The 17191-nt window shown below is 48.5% G+C and overlaps 1 protein-coding gene across 1 annotated transcript in view; it reads left to right on the top strand.

Moving 5' to 3' along the window:
- LOC137312849 (alpha-2-macroglobulin-like) overlaps positions 1-17191 on the top strand; it is a 168991-nt gene that overhangs the window by 126761 nt on the left and 25039 nt on the right. Inside the window, exons 32-35 of the mRNA XM_067979245.1 lie at positions 3141-3356; positions 9715-9848; positions 12346-12436; positions 12989-13057. Coding sequence (XP_067835346.1) covers positions 3141-3356; positions 9715-9848; positions 12346-12436; positions 12989-13057 — 510 coding nt within the window. The remainder of the gene's footprint in view (positions 1-3140; positions 3357-9714; positions 9849-12345; positions 12437-12988; positions 13058-17191) is intronic.

Here is a 17191-nt window from a genome sequence, read left to right as displayed (position 1 = left end):
TCCATCACCCCCTCGGACAGTGCATCCCTGATCTGACAACTCGCTGCGTAAAAAAGCTTTTCCACATGTCACCTTTGGTTCTTTTGCCAATCACCTTAAATCTATGTCCTCTGGTCCTTGACCCTTCCGCCAATGGGAACACTTTCTCTCTATCCAGTCTGTCTAGACCCTTCATGATTTTGAACAACTCGATCAAATCTCCTCGCAACCTTCTCTGTTCCAAGGAGATAAACACCAGCTTCACCAGTCTATCCACGTAACATAAGTCCCTCATCCCTGGAATCATTCTAGTAAATCTCTTCTGCACCCTCTCTAAGGCCTTCACATCTTTCCTAAAGTGCAGTGCCCAGAACTGGACACTATACTCTAGTTGTGGCCGAACCAGTGTTTTATAAAGGTTCATCATGACTTCCATACTTTTGTACTCTCTGCCTCTATTTATAAAGCCCAGGATGCCGTATGCATTATTAACCAATTTCTCAACCTACTCTGACACCTTCAACGACTTATCCACATATACCCCCAGATCTCTCTGTTCCTGTACCCCTTTTAGAATTGTGCCCTCTAGTTTATATTGCCTGTCCTCGTTCTTCCTACCGAAATGTATCATTTTGTATTTTTCTGCGATAACTTTCATCTGACACGTGTCCGCCCATGCCACCAGCCTGTCTATATCCTCTTGTAGTCTATCACTATCCTCCTCACTGTTTACTACACTTCCAAGTTTTGTGTCATGTGGAAATTTTGAAATTATACACCCAAGTCCAAGTCATTAATATATATCAAGAAAAGCAGTGGTCCAAGCAGTGACCCCTGGGGAACACCACTGTACACCTCCCTCCAGTCCAAAAAACAACCTTTCACCACTTTCCCACCACTGAGTTAAACTGACTGGCCTGTAGTTACTGGGTTTAACCTTACACCCTTTTTGAACGAGGCTGTAACATTTGCAATTCCTCTGTCCTCTGGCACCACCCCCGTATCTACGGATGTTTGGAAGATTGTGGCCAGTATCTCTGCAATTTCCACCCTTACATCCCTCAGCAACCTCGAATGCATCCCATCCGCACCGGGTGACTTATCTGCTTCAAGCACAGCCAGCCTTTCTAGTACCTTTTTATCAATTGTTAGCCCATTCAGCATCTCAATTCTATCTTCTTTTACCGAGACTCTGGCAGCATCTTCTTGCTTGGTAAAGTCAGATGCAAAGCACTCATTTAGTAACTCGGCCATTCCCTTTGCCTCCATGAGCAGATCTCCTTTATGGTCCCTAATCGGCCCAACCCCTCCTCTTATTACTCATTTACTATTTACACGTCTGGAGAAAACTTTTGAATTCCCTTTCATATTGGCTGCCAGCCTGTTCTCATACTCTCTCTTTGCCCCTCTTATTTCCTTTTTCACTTCCCCTCTGAACTTTCTATACTGAGCCTGGTTCTCACTTGTCTTATCAACCTGACGTCTGTCATACATACGCCCCTTTATTCCGTTTAATCTTACTCAGTATCTCTTTTATCATCCAGGGAGCTCTGGCTTTAGTTGCCCTATCTTTCTGTCTCTAAAAAAATGTACCGAGACTGTACCCGAAGCATCTCCTCCTTAAAGTCCTCCCACTGTTCAATTAAAGTTTTGCCTGCCAATCTTTAATTTCAATTTTCCCAGGCAAGATCTGAGTATTTTTAATTCAGAATGGCCCGTGTCCTTTTCCATAGCAATTCTAAACTTTATGATATTATGATCGCTGTTTCCGAAATGCTCCCTCACAGACACTTGCTCCACGTGTCCCTCCTCATTCCCTAGAACCAAATCCAGCAGTGCCTCCCGCCTCGTTGGGCCAGAAACATACTGGTCAAGAAAGATTTCCTGCACATATTTCAAAAATCCCTCCCCTCTTTGCCCCATATATTATTACTATCCCAGTCGAGATTAGGATAGTTGAAGTCGCCCATTGTCACAAATCTATAGTTCTTGCACTTGCTGTAATTTCCCTGCAAATTTCCTCCTCTATCTCCTTCCCACCAGTTGGTGGCCTACAGAATACATCCATTAGTATAATGGCACCTCTATTGTTTCTTAACTCGAAACAAATAGATTCTGTCCTTGACCCCGACAGGACATACAGCAATCCAATATTGTCTTTAATCAATACTGCCATCTGCCTCCTTTCTTTCCTTCCCTATCTTTCCTGAATACCTAGTATCCAGGAATATTTAGTACCCAATCCTGCCCTTTTTTGAGCCAGGTCTCCGTTATCACCATTACATCATATTCCAATGTGGCTGTTTATGTCTGCAGCTCACCAACCTTATTCACCAGGCTTCATGCGTTTACACACATGCTCTGCAAACCAGACTGTGTTGTACTCTCTCTCAGCCTGATCACACCTGATACTGTACTATTACTTGCTCTAGTGCTATCTTTCTCCCCCGATCCTTTGGGCCCCTTGTTTCCCCTTTCCAGTTCTACACCCTGGTGATCCCCCCACTATCAAATTACTTTAATCCCCCCACCCTCAACAGCACCAGCGAACCTCCCAGCTCCGATGAGGGGCAACCCATCCGGCCTGTAGAGGTCTTACCTTCCCCAGAACTGGTCCCAATGCCCCTGGAATCTAAAGCGCTCCCTCCTGCACCATCTCTCCAGCCACCCATTCATCCACTCTATCCTCCTATTTCTATACTAGCTAGCGCGTGGCACCGTGAGTAATCCGGAGATTACTACCCTTGAGGACCTGGATCTTAATCTCGTTCCTAACTTCATAACAACTGCCTGCAAGAGCTCTTCCCTCTTTCTACCTATGTCCTTGGTACCGATATGGACCACGACCTCTGGCTGCTCACCACCCCCACCACCCCCCCCCCCGACCCAGAGTGTTCTCTCATCCTCTGGGAACTGGGTTAAACCCCCCAGAGAGAGGGGGTGAAGTTCTCCTCTCTCTGATGGGAACTGGGTGGGTCAATGGGTCAGACACTGTCCTCTCACCGTGTGTGTGTGTGTGTGTGTGTGTGTGTGTGTTTGTGTTTGTGTGTGTAGCTCAGTTCCATCTCGAGTTTGATCAGCACAGGCCCGAGATTTCCTGCTCCTTGTGACCTGCTCCCCGTGGGGTGCTGCATTTACTGACCCTCTCCTTCCTCCCTCAGGACACAGTGGTTGCTCTGCAGGCCCTCTCCCTCTACGCCCAGCTGACCCATGTCAGTGAGCCCCACAACTCAGTGACCATCAGCACCGAGGCTGGAATTCACAGCGAGTTCCACGTCGATGCCTCCAACCAGTTACTGCTCCAGCGACAGAAATTAGAGGAGATTCCCGGAGATTACAGCGTCCAGGTCAAAGGGACAAGCTGCCTCCTCCTGCAGGTTAGTCATCACTCCCTCTCTCCCTCCCTTTACTCCCTCCCTTCCCTCTCCCCCTCGCTCCCCACTCTCCATCCCTCCATCCCGCCCTCCTTCCTCACCTCTTCCCCTCCCTCCTTCCCTCCTCCTCTCGACTCCCTCCCTCACGCTGCTCCTCTCCCTCACTCTGCTCCCTTTCCTTCTTCCCCTCCCTCCCTCACTCCCTCCATCCCCTCCCTCCCTCAATCCCTCCTCTCCTTCTTCACTCCCTTCCCTCCTTCCCAAACCTCCTTTCTCTCTCTCCCCACCATTCCTCCCTCCGCTCCCACCCTCCCACCAATGCCTCCCGTTCTTCGTACACTCCCACTCACCATCCCGCTCCCTCCGCTCCCTCTCTCTCTCCCCTCTCTTCCTCTCTCCCACATCTTCCTCACTCCCATCCTTCCCTTCATTCCCTCCCTCCATCCCATCCCACCCTAGTCTTCAGCTCCCTTACACTCCCTTCCCCTCCCTTCCCTTCCATTCCCTCCCTCCAACATTCCCTCCTTCACTCACTCCCTCCATCGTTCCCTCCCTTAACTTTCACTTCTCCCTCCATCCACTCTCTCCCTTCTCTTCCGTCGCTCCTATTCCTCCCTTAACTAACTGCCCTTCCTTTCCCACCCCCACCCCCGCACACCCCTTTGCTTCCTACTTCCGCTCCCTTCTTCCCTCCTTTCTTCCTTCCCTCCCTTCCACCCTCCCTCCTTCCTTTCACATCCTGCTTCCCATCCTTCCTTCCCGCACTCCCTGCTAACCCTCACTCCCTCCCTCCATCTTTCCCTCATTACCTTCCCTCCTCTTTCTTTCTCTCCAATCCCTCTCCGTCCTCCCACTTCCCTCCTTCTTCCCTTCCATCCTTCTTCCCTTCCTTTCGCTACTCTCCCTTCTGCCCTGCTTTCCACCCTCTCTCCCCTCCCTTCACCTCCATCACTCCCGCAATACCCTCCCCTTCCCATTCCCTTCCATCCCTTCCCCTCCCTCCCTCCTTCCCATTTTTTTTACCTTCTTCTCTTCCCTCTCTCCCTCCCTTCCCTTCGCTCCCTCCCATTCCTTCCTCTCACTCCCTCCCTCCATCCCTTCACTTCCTCTCCCTCCCTTTCCTCCTTCCTTCCCTTCCCTTCCTCTCACTCCCGCCCCTCTGTTCCCGCGCCCTCCTTCCCCTCTCTTTCTTCCTTGCCTTCCATTCTCTCCCTTCCCTCCCTTCCTCTCTATCCCTTCCCTCTCTCCTTCCCTTCCCTTCTGGTTCCTCCCTTCACTTCTCTTCCCCTACCTCTCCTCCGCCTATCTCTCCCTCACTCCCTTCCTCTCCCTCCCTTCCCTTCCTCTCCCTCCCTCCCCTTCCTCTCACTCCCTTAGCTTCCTCTCCCTCCCTTCACTTCTCTCCCCTTCTTCTCCTCCGCTTTACTCTCCATCCCTCCCTTGTCTGCTCTCTGCCTTCCTCTCCCTGCCTTCTTTTCATCTCCCTCCCTTCCGCTCTCTCCTACTTTCTCTTCCTCCCTTCCTCTCCATCCCTCGCTTCTCTCCCTCCGTCCCTTTCCTTTCTCCCCCTCCCTTTCCTTCCTCTCCCTCACTTCCTCTATCTCCCTTCCCTTCCTCTCCCTCCCTTCCCTTCCTCTCCCTCCCTTCCCTTCCTCTCCCTCCCTTCCTCTCCCTCCATTCCCTTCATTTCCATCCATTCCCTTCTTCTCCATCCCTTCCTCTCCATCCCTTCCTTTCCTCTACAGCCCCCCTTCCTCTCCCTCCGCTCCCTTCCTCTCCCTCACTTATCTTCATCTCCCTCCCTTCCCTTCCTCTACCTCACTACCTCTCACTCCCTCCCTTCATCTCCTTCCCTTCCCTTCACTCCCTCTCTTCCCTTCCTCTCCCTCCCTCCATCCCTTCCATTTCTCTCCCTGCCTTCCCTTCCTCTACCTCCCTACCTCCTTCCATTAACTCCCTGCTTCCCCTCCTTCCTTCCTGCATTCCCTCCGAACCCTCACTCCCTACCTCCATCTTTCCCTCATTCCCTTCCCTCCCCTCCCATTTCTTTCCCTCTGATCCCTGTCCTCCCTCCCTCCCTCCCTCCCTCCCTCCCTCCCTCCCTCCCTCCCTCCCTCCCTCCCTCCCTTACCTCCTTCTTTCCTTCCCTCCTTCTTCCCTTCCACCCTTCCCATTCTCTTCCCTTTCCTTTGCCTTCCCTCCCTTCTGCCCTCCTTCCTTCCCTCTCTCCCCTCCCTTCAGCTCTATCCCCTCCCCCTCCCCATTCACTTCCATCCCTTCCCCTCCCTCTCTCCTTCACATTCTTCCTACCTTCTTCTCTTCCCTATCTCCCTCCCTACCTTTCCTCTCACTCCATTCCACCCTTCACTTCCGCTGTCAACGTTCCCTCCCTCCTTCCCATCCCTTCTTTCCTCACCCTCCCTCAACTTCCTCACCCTCTATCCACACTGTTCCCGCTCTCTCCTTCCTTTCTCTCCCACCCTTCTCTTCTCTCCCACCCTTGCATTCATCTCCCTCCCTTTCCTCTCTCCCTCCCTCCCTTTCCTCTCTCCCTCCCTTCCTTTCCTCTCCCTGCCTTCCCTTCCTCTCCATCCCTTCCCTTCTCTCCATCCCCTCCTCTCCCTCCCTTTCTCTCCCCCCCCTCCTTTCTCTCCCACCATTTCCCTTCCTCTCACTCCCTTCCTTTCCCTCCATCGCTTCTCTCCCTCCCTTTCCCTTCCTCTCCATTCCTTCCTCTCCCTCCTTTCCCTGCCTCACCCTCCCTCCCCTTCCTCACCCTCCCTCGCTCCCTTCACTTTCTCTCCATCCCTTCCCTCCCCTTCCCTTCCCCTCCCTAACTTCCCTTCTCTCCCAACCTCCCCTTCTCTCCCAGCCTTCCCTTCTCTCCCTCCCTTCCTCTCCCTCCCTCTCCCTCCCTTCCTCTCCCTCCCTTCCTCTCCCTCCCTCCCTTCTCTCCCTCCCTCCATTTCTCTACCTCCCTTCCACTCTCTCCGTTCCTTTCTGTCCCTCCCATCCCTTCCTTCGTCTCCCTCCCTTCCCTGCTTTTCTCCATTCCCTTCCCTCCCTAACTCCCTTGCTTTCCCTCCCTTCCCCTCTTCTCTATACCTTCTTCTCCCTCCCTTCCATTCCTTTCCCTCCTTCCTCTCCGTTCCCACTCCCTCCCTTCCATCCCTTCCACACTTCCTTACTTCCTTCCTTCCCCCTCCCTCCCTCTCTCCCTCCTTTTCCATCCTCTTCCCTACCATCCATTCCCATCTCTCCCTCCCACCTGGTCACTTTCCCCTCCTCCCCATCCCTCCATCCTTTCCCTCCCTCCCTCCATCCATTTCATCCTCCCTTCACATCCCTCCCTCACTCACTCACTCCCCATTCTTTACCTCCACTCATTCATCTCTATCCCTCCCCTCCCTCCTTTCCCTTGCCTCCTCTCACTCACTCCCTCACAACCCCACTCTTACCCACCCTTCGATCTCTCCTTCCACTCACTCCTTCCCTCCCTTAATCATTCACTCCCTCCCTGCTTCCATCCCTCACTCCCTCAATCCCACCTTCACCTCACTACCTCAATCGCTCTCTCCCTCCACTCACTCCCTCCCTTCCTCCCCTCCTTATCTCCCTACCCTCCTTCCCTCATCACTCACTCAATCCCTCCACTCACTCCCTCAATGCCTCCCCTCAATCTATCAATGCCTCCCTTCCTACTCTCCCTCCCCTCTTTCCTTCCCTCCCTCTTGCCCTCCTTCCTTCCCTCCCTCATGCCCTCTCCCTCACACCCCTCTGTCCCACCCCTCTATCCTTCCCTCCCTCACTCGCTGCTCTATCCCCTTCCTCCCTTGCTCCACTCACTCAACGCCTCTCACTCACTCTCTCAATCCCTCCCTCTCGATCCCCTCCTTCCATCTTCTCCTTCAACTCCTTCCCCTCATTCTCTCCATCTCTCCAAACTCTCCCCTCCTTCTCTCCCGCCTATCTTTCTCTCGATCCCTCCCCTCCCTCCCTCCCTCCCTCCCCTCCCTCCCTCCCTCCCTCCCCTCCCTCCCTCCCTCCCTCCCCTCCCTCCCTCCCTCCCCTCCCTCCCTCCCCTCCCCTCCCTCCCTCCCCTCCCCTCCCTCCCTCCATCCCCTCCCCTCCCTCCCTCCATCCCCTCCCCTCCCTCCCTCCTAACCCTCCCTCACGCGTCTCTCACTCCCACCCTCGCTCCCCTCTCCCCTCCATCTGTGCCTCGCTCCCCACCCTCCCTCACAACACTCATCTCTCTCCACTCCCTCCCAACCATCTCCCTTTCCTTCCTTCCCTCTCCACTCCCTCTAACCCTTCCTCCCTCCCTCCCTCCCTCCCTTCCAGTATTCCTCCCTCCCTTCCAGTATTCCTCCCTCCCCTCTCCTCCGAGCTCCCCTTTCTCCTCCACTCGCTCCCTTCATCCCTCATTCCTTCCCTCCTTCGCCTTCCCTCCCTCCCTCCCTCCCTCCCTCCCTCCTTCCCTCCCTCCCTCCCTCTCTCCCTCCCTCCCTCTCTCCCTCCCTCCCTCTCTCCCTCCCTCCCTCTCTCCCTCCCTCCCTCTCTCCCTCCCTCCCTCTCTCCCTCCCTCCCTCTCTCCATCTCCTTCCTCTCACCTTGCTCTCACTCCCCTCCCACCCTCCCTCCTCTACCGCCCTTCCGCACTCCTCTCCCTCCTGTTCTTCCTCTCGTTTGCTCCGTCCCTCATCCCTTCCACCCTTCCCTCTCCCAACCTTCTTCCTCCCCTCCCCTTCCCTTTCTTTTATCCTCCTTCCCACCCTCCTTCCCTTCCACCCTTCACCTCCCTCGCTTTCTCCCCTCCATTACTCCCACCCCTCCCTCCCGCCTTGAATTCCCTCCGTCCATCGTCTCTTCCCTTCCTTTCCTGCCTTCATTTCCCATCTGTTCCTCCCCCTGCTCGGCCTCCCTCCTTCACAATCCTCCCTCACTCTCTTCCCCTCCCTTTCTTCGTCTCCTTCCCCTCCCTTTCTTCGTCTCCTTCCCCTCCCTTTCTTCGTCTCCTTCCCTCACTTCCAATCCCTCCCATCACCGCTGATTATCCTCCCTTTCATTCCCTCCCTCTCCTTCCCTTCCCTCATTCCCTCCATCCCCGTCACCAGTGCGTCCCCTCCGTACCCTTCCCTCCCCTCTCTCCCTCCACTATCTCCCTCCCTCCCATTCCCCATCCTCTCTCTATACCCTTCCCTCCCCTCTCTCCCTCCACTATCTCCCTCCCTCCCATTCCCCATCCTCTCTCTATACCCTTCCCTCCCCTCTCTCCCTCCACTATCTCCCTCCCTCCCATTCCCCATCCTCTCTCTATACCCTTCCCTCCCCTCTCTCCCTCCACTATCTCCCTCCCTCCCATTCCCCATCCTCTCTCTATACCCTTCCCCTCCCTCCCCTCTCCATTCCTTCCATCCCTTTAGCTCGTTTCCGCTCGCCTCCCCACCCTTCCCTTTGCCTCCCACTCGCTTCCCTCACTTTTCTTCCCTTCCCTCCCTCGCTTCCCTTCCTTCTCTCCCTACCTCTTTCCCTCCTTCTCCCACTTCCACCGCCTCAGTAGAGAGCCAGCATCATACCCAATTCCCAGCTTCAGTTATTCCAAGAGAAGGAGGTGAGCGAGGGAGGGTGGAAAGAAGGAATTAAATACGGAAGTGGAGGAGGAGGTGGGAATGAGCGAAGTGAGGAGAGCGTGGGAAGGTGGGAATGAGGGATATGAGGAGAGTGTGGGAAGGTGGGAGTGAGTGATATTGGGAGCGGGTAGGAAGGAGGGAATGAGGGATATGTTATGGGGGAGTGATGGATATGGGGTGGGGGATTGAGGGATATGTGACGGGGGAGTTAGGGATATGTAGAAATGAGAGTGAGGGATGTGGGGAGAGGATTGCGAGGTGCGAGTGAGGGATATGTGGAGAGGTGCGAGTGAGGGATATGCAGATGTGGGAGTGATGGATATGGGGAGGGGGTGTGAAGGATTTGAGGAGTTGGGAGTGAGCGATATGGGGAGATGATGTGAGGGATTTGAGGAGTTGCGAGAGAGGGATATGTGTAGAGGGTGTGAGGGATAGGGATTTGAGGAGGTGGGAGTGAGCGATATGGGGAGAGGTGCTAGTGAGGGATATGTAGATGTGGGAGTGATGGATATTGGGAGAGGGTGTGAGGATTTTGAGGAGGTGCGAAAGAGTGACATGGGGAGTGAATGTGAGGGATTTAAGGAGGTGCTAGAGAGGGATTTGGGGAGAGGGTGTGAGGGTTTTGAGGAGGAGCGCGATAGGCATTTGGGGAGAGGGTGGCATTGAATTGGTCCCTCCTTGGTCAGACCTTGCTGACGATCAAGTAACTAAATCACTTCCAATTCCAGGCAACTCTCCGCTACAACACACCTCCCGCAATGAAAGACCCCGCGTTCAGCGTAACTGTGGAGATGGTGACAGTAAATTCAATATTTGAAAATACGAGTGAAATCTCAAAGCCCAGGATCGACATCAACGTCACGTGAGTAAAGTGACAAAGGATGGTCAGTGTTTAATGGGTGTGAATGAGATGGTCAGTATTTAATGGGTGTGAGGGGGATGGTCAGTATTTAATAGGTGTGAGTAGGATGGTCAGTATTTAATGGGTATGAGTGAGATGGTCAGTAATTAATGGGTGTGAGGGGGATGGTCAGTATTTAATAGGTGTGAGTGGGATGGTCAGTATTAAATGGGTGTGAGGGGGATGGTCAGTATTTAACGGTGATGTGGAGATGCCGGTGATGGACTGGGGTTGACAAATGTAAGGAATCTTACAACAACAGGTTATAGTCCAACTGTTTTATTTGAAAATCACAAGCTTTTGGAGGCTTTGACCTTCGTCATGTGAGGCAACCTACCATGGAAACCGAATCCCACACTCACCTGACGAAGGAGTGAGATGGTCAGTAGTTAATGGGTGTGATTGAGATGGTCAGTATTTCATGGGTGCGAGTGAGATGGTCAGTATTTAATGGGTGTGATTGAGATGGTCAGTATTGAATTGGTGTGAATGGAATGGTCAGTATCTAATGGCTGTGAGTGCGATGGCCAGTATTTAATGGGTATTAGTGAGATGGTCAGTATTTAATTGTGAGTGAGATAGTCTGTTTTCAATGGGTGTGAATCGGATGGTCAGTATTTAATGGGTGTGAGTTGGATGGTCAGTATTTAGTGGGTGTGAATGGGATGGTCAGTATTTAATGGGTGTGAGTGAATGGTCAGTATTTAATGGGTGTGAGTGAGGTGGTCAGTATTTAATTGGTGTGAGTGAATGGTCAGTATTTAATGGGTGTGAGTTGGATGGTCAGTATTTAGTGGGTGTGAATGGGATGGTCAGTATTTAATGGGTGCGAGCGAGATGGTCAGTATATAATGGGTGTGAGTGAGGTGGTCAGTATTTAATTGGTGTGAGTGAATGATCAGTATTTAATGGGTGTGATTGAGATGGTCAGTCCTTGATGGGTGTGAGTGAGATGGTCAGTAAATAATGGGTCTGATTGAGATGGTCAGTATATAATGGGTGTGAGTGAGATGGTCAGTATTTAATTGGTGTGATTGAATGGTCAGTATTTAATAGGTGTGAGTGAGATGGTCAGTATTTAATGGATGTGATTGAGATGGTCATTATATAATGGGTGTGAGTGAGATGGTCAGTATTTAATTGGTGTGATTGAATGGTCAGTATTTAATAGGTGTGAGTGAGATGGTCAGTATTTAATGGATGTGATTGAGATGGTCAGTATTTAATGGGTGTGAGTGAGATGGTCAGTATTTAATGGGTGTGAGTGAGATGGTCAGTATATAATTGGTCTGATTGAGATGGTCAGTATTAAATGGGTGTGAGTGAATGGTCAGTATTTAATGGGTGTGAGTGAGATGGTCAGTATATAATTGGTCTGATTGAGATGGTCAGAATTTAATGGGTGTGAGTGAGATAGTCAGAATTTAATGGGTGTGAGTGAGATGGTCAGTATTTAATGGGTGTGAGTGAGATGGTCAGAATTTAATGGGTGTGAGTGAGATGGTCAGAATTTAATGGGTGTGAGTGAGATGGTCAGTATTTAATGGGTGTGAGTGAGATGGTCAGTATTTAATGGGTGTGAGTGAGATGGTCAGTATTTAATGGGTGTGAGTGAGATGATCAGTATTTAATGGGTTTTATTCAGATGGTCAGTGTTTAATGGGTGTGAGTGAGATCGTCAGTATTTAATGGGTTTTATTCAGCTGGTCAGTATTTATTGGGTCTGAGTGAGATGGTCAGTATTTAATGGATGTTATTGAGATGTTCAGTATTTAATGGGTGTGAGTGAGATGGTCAGTATTTAATGGGTGTGAGTGAGATGGTCAGTATTTAATGGGTGTGAGTGAGATGATCAGTATTTAATGGGTTTTATTCAGATGGTCAGTGTTTAATGGGTGTGAGTGAGATCGTCAGTATTTAATGGGTTTTATTCAGCTGGTCAGTATTTATTGGGTCTGAGTGAGATGGTCAGTATTTAATGGATGTTATTGAGATGTTCAGTATTTAATGGGTGTGAGTGAGATGGTCAGTATATAATGGGTATGATTGAAATGGTCAGTTTTTGATGAGTGTGATGAGATGGTCAATATTTAATGGGTGTGAGTGAGGTCAGTATTTAATTTGTGTTCGTGAGATGGCCAGTATTTAATGGGTGTGAGTGAGATGGTCAGTATATAATGGGTATGATTTAAATGGTCAGTTTTTGTTGAGTGTGATGAGATGGTCAATATTTAATGGGTGTGAGTGAGATGGTCAGTATTTCATGGGTGTGAGTGAGATGGTCAGTATTTAATGGGTGTGAGTGAGATGGTCAGTATTTAATGGGTGTGTGTGAGATGGTCAGTATTTAATGGGTGTTAGTGAGATGGTCAGTGTTTAACTGGTGTGTATTGGATAGTCTATATCGATTGACCCCTCTGGCCATGTGACTCACCCTTTTCCCCCTTCCTTGTTCTAGCTTCACGGGCGATCGTCCAGTTTCAAACATGGTAATTGTCGATGTGAAGATGCTTTCTGGTTACTCTGCGGATGAGAGTTCTGATTTGTTGGTGAGTGTTTCCTCAACTCGGGCCTTTAATCTGTTCAGGTACCAGAGGAGAAGGAAAAGTTTTTTTCATGCCCTTCTCCAGACCAGCTCATCCTGTATCATGCGAGAGAGGAGGAGGGTTGCACACAGAAGGAGATGGAGGTGGAAATTTTCTCTTCTCCTGATCCCAGTCCTGTGACCCCCTGGGTTAGGGAGGGGTGACACAGCCCCGGGGTTCCTGTCCCTGATCCCTATCCAGTGACCCCTGGGTTATGGGGGTGGGGGTGGGTTAGGGCGTGCCTCTTTCTGGGTTCCTTCTCGAGATTCCTGCACAGTGGTGGCCCCTCTCATGAATGAATATCTTATTGACACTCACATTCTGACGCCCACCCTTGGACCCAGACCCCACCGAGCGGTCGTCCCCTGGAAGGTGCTGTCGGGGTCTAATGGGATGAGATGACTGCACTCATTCTGTCTACCAACATGGGACTATTTAATATTTATTTGTAGTAATTATGATTCGTTAATATTCATTAATAATAATTAATATTCATTCATTTCAACATAATTTCAGCCCAGGGAAAATGCCAATGTCAGCAAATTGGAAATCCGCGATGATCATGTGTTAATCTACATTGAGTCGGTAAGTATTGGAGGAGAGAGCGGGAGGGAGTTGTGGGCGGGGTGCAGACAGTGGTGGAGAGAGAGAGAGACAAAGTGGAGCGAGAAAGTGGGTGTCAGAGAGAGAGTGAGACAGAGAGAGAGGAGGAGACGGAGAGAAAGGGAGACAAAGGGGTGGATACAAAGGTAGTCGGAGAGGCGGAGAGAACGGTGAATATGGTGGGTCCCATGGACCAGATGAGCTGGGAGATACTGAGCAAATATATGAGTTGCCATGCGGGATGTGATGTGGGTTTGCGATGTGGGTTTGTGATGTGAGTTTGTGATGTGAGCTTGTGATGTGAGTTTTGATGTGGGTTTGTGATGTGAGTTTGTGATGTGAGTTTGTTTTCTGACTTTGTGATGTGAGTTTGTGATGTGATGTGAGTTTATGATGTGAGTTTATGATGTGAGTTTGTGATGTGAGTTTGTGATGTGGGTGTGTGATGTGGGTTTGTGATGTGAGTTTGTGATGTGAGTTTGTGATGTGAGTTTGTGATGTGAGTTTGTGATGTGAGTTTGTGATGTGAGTTTGTGTTGTGAGTTTGTGATGTGAGTTTGTGATGTGAGTTTGTGATGTGAGTTTGTTTTCTGAGTTTGTGATGTGGGTTTGTGATGTGGGTTTGTGATGTGAGTTTGTTTTCTGACTTTGTGATGTGAGTTTGTGATGTGAGTTTGTGATGTGGGTGAGTGATGTGAGTTTGTGATGTGAGTTTGTGATGTGAGTTTGTGATGTGGGTTTGTGATGTGAGTTTGTGATGTGGGTTTGTGATGTGAGTTTGTGATGTGAGTTTGTGATGTGAGTTTGTGATGTGAGTTTGTGATGTGAGTTTGTGTTGTGAGTTTGTGATGTGAGTTTGTGATGTGAGTTTGTGATGTGAGTGTGTGATGTGAGTTTGTGATGTTAGTTTGTGTTCTGAGTTTGTGTTCTGAGTTTGTGTTCTGAGTTTGTGTTCTGAGTTTGTGTTCTGAGTTTGTGTTCTGAGTTTGTGATGTGAGTTTATGTTGTGAGTTTGTGATGTGAGTTTGTGATGTGAGTTTGTGATGTGAGTTTGTGATGTGAGTTTGTGATGTGAGTTTGTGATGTAAGTTTGTGATGTGAGTTTGTTTTCTGAGTTTGTGATGTGGGTTTGTGATGTGGGTTTGTGATGTGAGTTTGTTTTCTGAGTTTGTGATGTGGGTTTGTGATGTGGGTTTGTGATGTGAGTTTGTTTTCTGACTTTGTGATGTGAGTTTGTGATGTGGGTTTGTGATGTGAGTTTGTGATGTGGTTTGTGATGTGAGTTTTGATGTGGGTTTGTGATGTGAGTTTGTGATGTGAGTTTGTGATGTGAGTTTGTGATGTGAGTTTGTGATGTGAGTTTGTGATGTGGGTTTGTTTTCTGAGTTTGTGATGTGAGTTTGTGATGTGAGTTTGTGATGTGAGTTTGTGATGTGAGTTTGTGATGTGAGTTTTGATGTGAGTTTGTGATGTGAGTTTGTGATGTGAGTTTGTGATGTGAGTTTGTGATGTGAGTTTGTGATGTGAGTTTGTGATGTGAGTTTGTGATGTGTGTTTGTGATGTGAGTTTGTGATGTGAGTTTGTGATGTGAGTTTGTGATGTGAGTTTGTGATGTGAGTTTGTGATGTGAGTTTGTGATGTGAGTTTGTGATGTGAGTTTGTGATGTGAGTTTGTGATGTGAGTTTGTGATGTGAGTTTGTGATGTGAGTTTGTGATGTGAGTTTGTTTTCTGAGTTTGTGATGTGAGTTTGTTTTCTGAGTTTGTGATGTGGGTTTGTGATGTGAGTTTGTTTTCTGACATTGTGATGTGAGTTTGTGATGTGATGTGAGTTTATGATGTGAGTTTGTGATGTGGGTTTGTGATGTGGGTTTGTGATGTGGGTTTGTGATGTGAGTTTGTGATGTGAGTTTGTGATGTGGGTGAGTGATGTGAGTTTGTGATGTGAGTTTGTGATGTGAGTTTGTGATGTGGGTTTGTGATGTGAGTTTGTGATGTGGGTTTGTGATGTGAGTTTGTAATGTGAGTTTGTGATGTGAGTTTGTGATGTGAGTTTGTGTTGTGAGTTTGTGTTGTGAGTTTGTGATGTGAGTTTGTGATGTGAGTTTGTGATGTTAGTTTGTGTTCTGAGTTTGTGTTCTGAGTTTGTGTTCTGAGTTTGTCTTCTGAGTTTGTGTTCTGAATTTGTGTTCTGAGTTTGTGATGTGAGTTTGTGATGTGAGTTTGTGATGTGAGTTTGTGATGTGAGTTTGTGATGTGAGTTTCTTTTCTGAGTTTGTGATGTGAGTTTGTTTTCTGAGTTTGTGATGTGAGTTTGTGATGTGGGTTTGTGATGTGAGTTTGTGATGTGAGTTTGTGATGTGAGTTTGTGATGTGAGTTCTTGATGTGAGTTCTTGATGTGAGTTCTTGATGTGAGTTCTTGATGTGAGTTTGTGATGTGGGTTTGTGATGTGAGTTTGTTTTCTGAGTTTGTGATGTGGGTTTGTGATGTGAGTTGGTTTTCTGACTTTGTGATGTGAGTTTGTGATGTGAGTTTATGATGTGAGTTTGTGATGTGAGTTTGTGATGTGAGTTTGTGATGTGGGTTTGTGATGTGAGTTTGTGATGTGAGTTTGTGATGTGAGTTTGTGATGTGGGTTTGTGATGTGAGTTTGTGATGTGGGTTTGTGATGTGAGTTTGTGATGTGAGTTTGTGTTGTGAGTTTGTGATGTGAGTTTGTGATGTGAGTTTGTGATGTGAGTTTGTGTTCTGAGTTTGTGATGTGAGTTCTTGATGTGAGTTTGGGATGTGGGTTTGTGATGTGGGTTTGTGATGTGGGTTTGTGATGTGGGTTTGTGATGTGAGTTTGTGATGTGAGTTTGTTTTCTGAGTTTGTGATGTGAGTTTTGATGTGGGTTTGTGATGTGAGTTTGTGATGTGAGTTTGTGATGTGAGTTTGTGATGTGAGTTCTTGATGTGAATTTGTGATGTGGGTTTGTGATGTGAGTTTGTGATGTGAGTTTGTGATGTGAGTTTGTGATGTGAGTTCTTGATGTGAGTTTGTGATGTGGATTTGTGATGTGAGTTTGTGATGTGAGTTTGTGATGTGAGTTTGTGATGTGCGTTTGTAATGTGCGTTTGTGATGTGGGTTTGTGATGTGAGTTTGCGATGTGAGTTTTCGATGTGAGTTTTCGATGTGAGTTTGCGATGTGAGTTTGCGATGTGAGTTTGCGATGTGAGTTTGTGATGTGAGTTTCTGATGTGAGTTTCTGATGTGGTTTGTGAGCTGGGTTTGTGATGAGAGTTTGTGATGTGAGTTTGTGAGCTGGGTTTGTGATGTTATTTTGTGATGTGGGTTTGTGATGTGAGTTTGTGATGTGAGTTTGTGATGCGAGTTTGTGATGTGAGTTTGTGATGTCGGTTTGTGATGTGAGTTTGTGATGTGAGTTTGTGATGTGGGTTTGTGATGTGAGTTTGTGATGTGAGTTTGTGATGTGGGTTTGTGTTGTGAGTTTGTGATGTGAGTTTGTGATGTGGGTTTGTGATGTGGGTTTGTGATGTGTGTTTGTGATGTGAGTTTGTGATGTGGGTTTGTGATGCAAGTTTGTGATGTGAGTTTGTGATGTCGGTTTGTGATGTCGGTTTGTGATGTGGGTTTGTGATGTGAGTTTGTGATGTGTGTTTGTGATGTGGGATTGTGATGTGAGTTTGTGATGTGAGTTTTGATGTGAGTTTATGATGTGAGTTTATGATGTGAGTTTATGATGTGAGTTTATGATGTGAGTTTGTGATGTGAGTTTTGATGTGAGTTTATGATGTGAGTTTGTGATGTGAGTTTTGATGTGAGTTTGTGATGTGAGTTTGTGATGTGAGTTTGTGATGTGAGTTTGTGATGTGAGTTTGTGATGTGGGTTTGTGATGTGGGTTTGTGATGTGAGTTTGTGATGTGTGTTTGTGATGTGAGTTTGTGATGTGAGTTTTTGATGTGGGTCTTGATGTGAGTTTGTGATGTGAGTTTGTGATGTGATGTGAGTTTTGATGTGAGTTTTGATGTGAGTTGTGATGTGAGTTTGTGATGTGAGTTTGTGATGTGAGTTTGTGATGTGATGTGAGTTTGTGATGTGAGTTTGTGTT

Source organism: Heptranchias perlo, unplaced genomic scaffold (assembly GCF_035084215.1).
Source record: "Heptranchias perlo isolate sHepPer1 unplaced genomic scaffold, sHepPer1.hap1 HAP1_SCAFFOLD_44, whole genome shotgun sequence".
Taxonomy (NCBI): domain Eukaryota; kingdom Metazoa; phylum Chordata; class Chondrichthyes; order Hexanchiformes; family Hexanchidae; genus Heptranchias; species Heptranchias perlo.
This window is presented reverse-complemented; position numbering and strand designations above follow the sequence as displayed.